We start from the raw sequence: 4,451 nt of genomic DNA on the forward strand, positions 1-4,451 counted from the left end.
GAGGCGCGGAGCTCTGCGGCTCACCGGGCCAGCCGCCGCCGGGGGGCCGCCCGGTGACAGATGGCGGAGCCCGGCGGGCCACAGAGGGCGTGGCGGCTCAACGGGCGGGCGCGCGGCCGCATACAAATCAGGGGCGTCACGTGTGGGGGGAAGCGACGCCGCGCTTGACGTGGGCGGCCATATGGCGCGTGCCGCCGGGCGGGGCGGGGCGCGGGGCGGGCCGCAGGCGCGTGGGGCGGTGTCGGTCGCCGCGGTAGCCAGGTCCCGGTGCCGGCCCCCCGCCGCGCATCCTCGTCCCGCTATATAACGGGGGAGCCCGGCACTGTGCAACCTCGGGAAAAAAAAACATACGCGCGGTGCCCTCGCACGGAGAGCTGCGCCGGGGTTATGAGCCCGTCACCGCGCAGGAGAGGCTGAGCAACGGAGGTAACGGGAAAACGGCTTCTTTCTCCCCGTCCCCGCCGCGCGACCGGGGCTGACAGCGGCTGTCGGGGTAGGAGTGGAGCTTGTGGGGTCGGGATGGATGGGACGTGCTTCGGTTTGTATTGTCGCTTTACGGTCGCGGGAACTGGCAGTTGTTCCTGCCCGTTTGTACAGGCAGCGGAGGGTACACACACCTGTGTTCGTCCATACCCGCACGCATGTATTAGTGTGTATGCATATATACGTGGATGTGTATGTGCGTCCGTACACACATAAATACATATGTGTACATTCAGCTTTATACAACTTTTCTACGTGTGTATTTGCTTCCAGCTATGCACCCCTTAACTTCAAGCTGGCCCTCTTCCGCGGGGGACGATCGCCACGGTCTCTTCACAGGCTGTGCCCTTGCAGGCGGGGAGTGTGTGTGTGGGGGGGGGGGGGCATTGTTCCTCGCCGGTGTGCCAGGTGCGACTGGGGTATGGTCACAAACCCTCAAGAAAGGCCCCTCTCCGGAAGCGGTGGGACGATGCCCGTCCGCGTCGGAGGGAGTGACGGATAGAAAGCTGGGGCCAGTCCTGCACCTGTTACCGTGAGCGGGGACCTCACAGCGCCGCCGCTCGCCGCGGGCACCCAGCGATAGTTCTGTCGGGATCGGAGTTGGTTTGCCGGAGAGCGGTTGAGCAGTTGCGGGAGCAGGTGCCACGGCGCCCGTCGGGCGGTGCGGCAGGGATGGGAGTCGCGGAGAGCGGCGGGGACAAGCGTCGCGGGCGACCATCCGTCCCTGTGTCTTGTGTGTCCCCTCCCCGATGTGACAAAAGCGTTTTGGGATTTTTTTAGACAAACAGTTTGGCCTGCCCGCGTTGTGCCGCACATGTAATCTGCTTATATTCCCCGTTAATATCAGCGAGTTACATAATGGCATTTGAACATATGTCATCTTAATTACAAGGCAGGACCGCCGAGACAATTAAAAGTTTGCACTGGCACGGAGGGGGAAGCAGGGGCTTCCCGTGGGAGGGGTCGCTGGGAGGGGCGTTCGCAGGGTCACGACCGCTGTTTTGGGTGCTGATCTGGCTCTTTTCTGTCTCCTCCGCGACGCAGAGGCTCACCATGACCAAGTCGTACAGCGAGAGTGGGCTGATGGGCGAGCCCCAGCCCCAGGGCCCCCCGAGCTGGACGGACGAGTGCCTCAGCTCTCAGGACGAGGAGCACGAGGTGGACAAGAAGGAAGAGGATCTGGAGGGTCTGCATGGCGAGGCCGAGGAGGACTCACTGCGGAACGGTGAGGAGGAAGACGAAGAGGACGACTTGGATGAAGAGGAGGAAGAAGAAGAGGAGGAGGATGACGATGACCAGAAGCCCAAGAGGCGGGGCCCCAAAAAGAAGAAGATGACCAAGGCGCGCATGGAACGGTTCAAGCTGCGGCGCATGAAGGCCAACGCCCGGGAGCGCAACCGCATGCATGGCCTGAACGCAGCCCTGGACAACCTGCGGAAGGTGGTCCCCTGCTACTCTAAGACGCAAAAACTCTCCAAGATCGAGACTCTGCGCCTGGCCAAGAACTACATCTGGGCGCTCTCCGAGATCCTGCGCTCGGGCAAGAGCCCTGACCTGGTCTCCTTCGTGCAGACCCTCTGCAAGGGTCTGTCACAGCCTACCACCAACCTGGTGGCCGGCTGCCTGCAGCTCAACCCGCGGACTTTCCTCCCTGAGCAGAGCCCGGAGGTGCCGCCCCACGTGGCGGCGGCGGGCGCGCCTTTCCCGGCCCACCCCTACCCCTACCAGTCGCCGGGGCTCCCTAGCCCTCCCTACGGCACCATGGACAGCTCCCATCTCTTCCACCTCAAGCCGCCGCACGCCTACGGCGCCGCGCTCGAGCCCTTCTTCGACAGCGGCCTGGCCGAGGGCGCCAGCCCCGCCTTCGACGGGCCGCTCAGCCCGCCCCTCAGCGTCAACGGAAACTTCTCCTTCAAGCACGAGCCGGCCGCCGACTTCGACAAGAGTTACGCCTTCACCATGCACTACCCCGCCGCCGCCGCCGCCGCGCTGGCCGCCGCGCCCGCTCACGCCGCCATCTTCCCGGCTACCGCCTCACGCTGCGAGATCCCGGTCGACGGCCTGGCGCCCTACGAGGGGCACCCCCACCACGAGCGGGTCCTCAGCGCTCAGCTTAACGCCATCTTCCACGACTAAGCCTACCCCCGTTGCGGGGGGAGAGCCGAGCCCCCGCCACTCGCCGGCGGCCACCGCCTTGTTTACAAGGGGCAGCCCGGCGAGTCCCGCCGCTGCCTTGCGGGCGCCGCGTCCCCGCTCACCGGCTGTCTTGCTTCCGCTCCTCGGAGCGACGCTGTAAATCTGGGGTGGGGGCACTAGGATCGCGTCAATTACCTGATCGGGATGACAAAAATCACAAGCAATAATTAGGATCTATGCAATTTTTAAACTAGCGATGGGCCAATTACAAAATATATATGAAATCTCTATTTTTCAACCAACGTTTTACTACTTGTTACCTTTCCCATGCTGAATTATTTTGTTGTGATTTTGTACAGAATTTTTAATGACTTTTTATAACGTGAATTTCCTATTTTAAACCATGCAGCTTCATCAATTTTTATACATATTGGAAAGGTAGAATTATATCTAATTTATACAAAATAATTTAACTAATTTAAACCAGCAGAAAAGTGCTTAGAGAAGTTATGTTGCCTTAGCACTTCATTCCTTTCAAATAGTTGACGGAAAAAAAACAACCCTGCACAATCCAGGCAATTTCTTTCCCATAAAAGTATCCTTTTTTTGTTGGTTTGTTTGTTTTGTTTTGCTTGTTTCCTCCCCTGCAACAACAACCAGATCCCCTAGGTCTTGAGAAGATATAAGAATAAAAGACTTATTTTCTATTTAAACATATCAATTCAACACATTACTTGCACAAACTTGTATATAAAGATTATAAGCAAATGCCAACACCCTTTTTAAATCGAAAGCTGCTTGACGATCACATACAATTTGCACTGTTTCTTTTTAGTCTTTGAACCCTTTGGCATTCTGTGATTTTTTTGAAGAGAACTTGAAGATGTTAATGTTTCCAGGTGATATAAATGCATGATTTTATACACGTTCACACAATCCGTGGTTGTCATATGCTCATCTTATAAATCGGAACCTAAAACTAATCAGGTTGTTAAAGTCGGGCTATATACCTATTGTAGTCGATTAGTACAGTAGCTTGAAACAAATTCAAACCATTTAATCCGTAATTAGAACAATAGCTATTGCATGTACAATGCAGTCCAGAATAAGTGCTGTTTGAAATGTAACGCTGGTTCAACTGGAATCAATCTGTACTGTAATTTTGTTTGTAATCCTGTATATTATGGTGTAATGCACACTGGGATTTTAGAAAAACATCCATCCTTTTGGCAGCAACATAGTATTGAACATTTGGTCGAATGTTGCATTTCTCCTTAAACGTGATTATATTTTTTTTCTTAGTGTAAGTAATTCCTATGGGATTATCGGTTTATTTGGATAGCTCATGAAAGGTGCAACACTTATTATTTGTAGAATAAAATTGGACTACAAAAAGAACACGGATTCTTTACTTACTTCGAGGGGTTCCTGGGGAAGGTGGAAGGGGGGTTGTTCGTTTGTTTACAGCGACACCAACCATTTGCAATGCTGATTTGTTGAATTAGGGAAACGGGGGCAGAAACGCGCTTCGCTGGTTTGCAGCGGCCGCCGGTATGGGCTGCGCCGGGCGCCCCGCTCCCGCTCGGGCAGCCCGCGGACCGGGAGGCTAAGTTCGGACCGGTCCGGTCGCCTGCCCGCGACTCTCAGCTTCCCAGACCGCCGTGGGAGCGCTGGGGCGTCCCGTGGTACCAGCCGGGCTCTCCACACCCAGCCGGGGCTGGAACCCCGGAAAATGCCGTTTCGGCCCCGCCGACAGCTGGTGCTCCTTGCCCCTCAAGCCAGCCCTGGACCCAGCGCTATCGATTCCCCGCCTCCCCTTCGTTACAGACGCG

The 4,451-nt window shown here is 56.2% G+C and overlaps 1 protein-coding gene across 2 annotated transcripts; it reads left to right on the top strand.

The window, feature by feature from the left end:
* Positions 1-260: 260 nt before the first annotated feature.
* NEUROD1 (neuronal differentiation 1) lies at positions 261-4,017 on the top strand. Of its 2 annotated transcripts, none has more exons than XM_064161716.1 (2): positions 261-426; positions 1,528-4,017. In XM_064161716.1, exon 2 carries the CDS (start codon positions 1,537-1,539, stop codon positions 2,617-2,619), a length of 1,083 nt encoding a protein of 360 aa, XP_064017786.1. In that variant the 5' UTR covers positions 261-426; positions 1,528-1,536; the 3' UTR covers positions 2,620-4,017. The 2 variants fall into 2 exon arrangements, with proteins under 2 accessions (XP_064017786.1, XP_064017794.1); XM_064161724.1 differs by having other exon boundaries at positions 407-493.
* Positions 4,018-4,451: the final 434 nt, after the last annotated feature.

This window comes from Pogoniulus pusillus, chromosome 2, assembly GCF_015220805.1.
Source record: "Pogoniulus pusillus isolate bPogPus1 chromosome 2, bPogPus1.pri, whole genome shotgun sequence".
NCBI lineage: Eukaryota > Metazoa > Chordata > Aves > Piciformes > Lybiidae > Pogoniulus > Pogoniulus pusillus.

What these genes read in the sequence shown, in the direction of transcription:
- NEUROD1 (XM_064161716.1), top strand. Translation starts at nt 1,537, where the DNA reads ATGACCAAGTCGTACAGCGAGAGTGGGCTGATGGGCGAGCCCCAGCCC.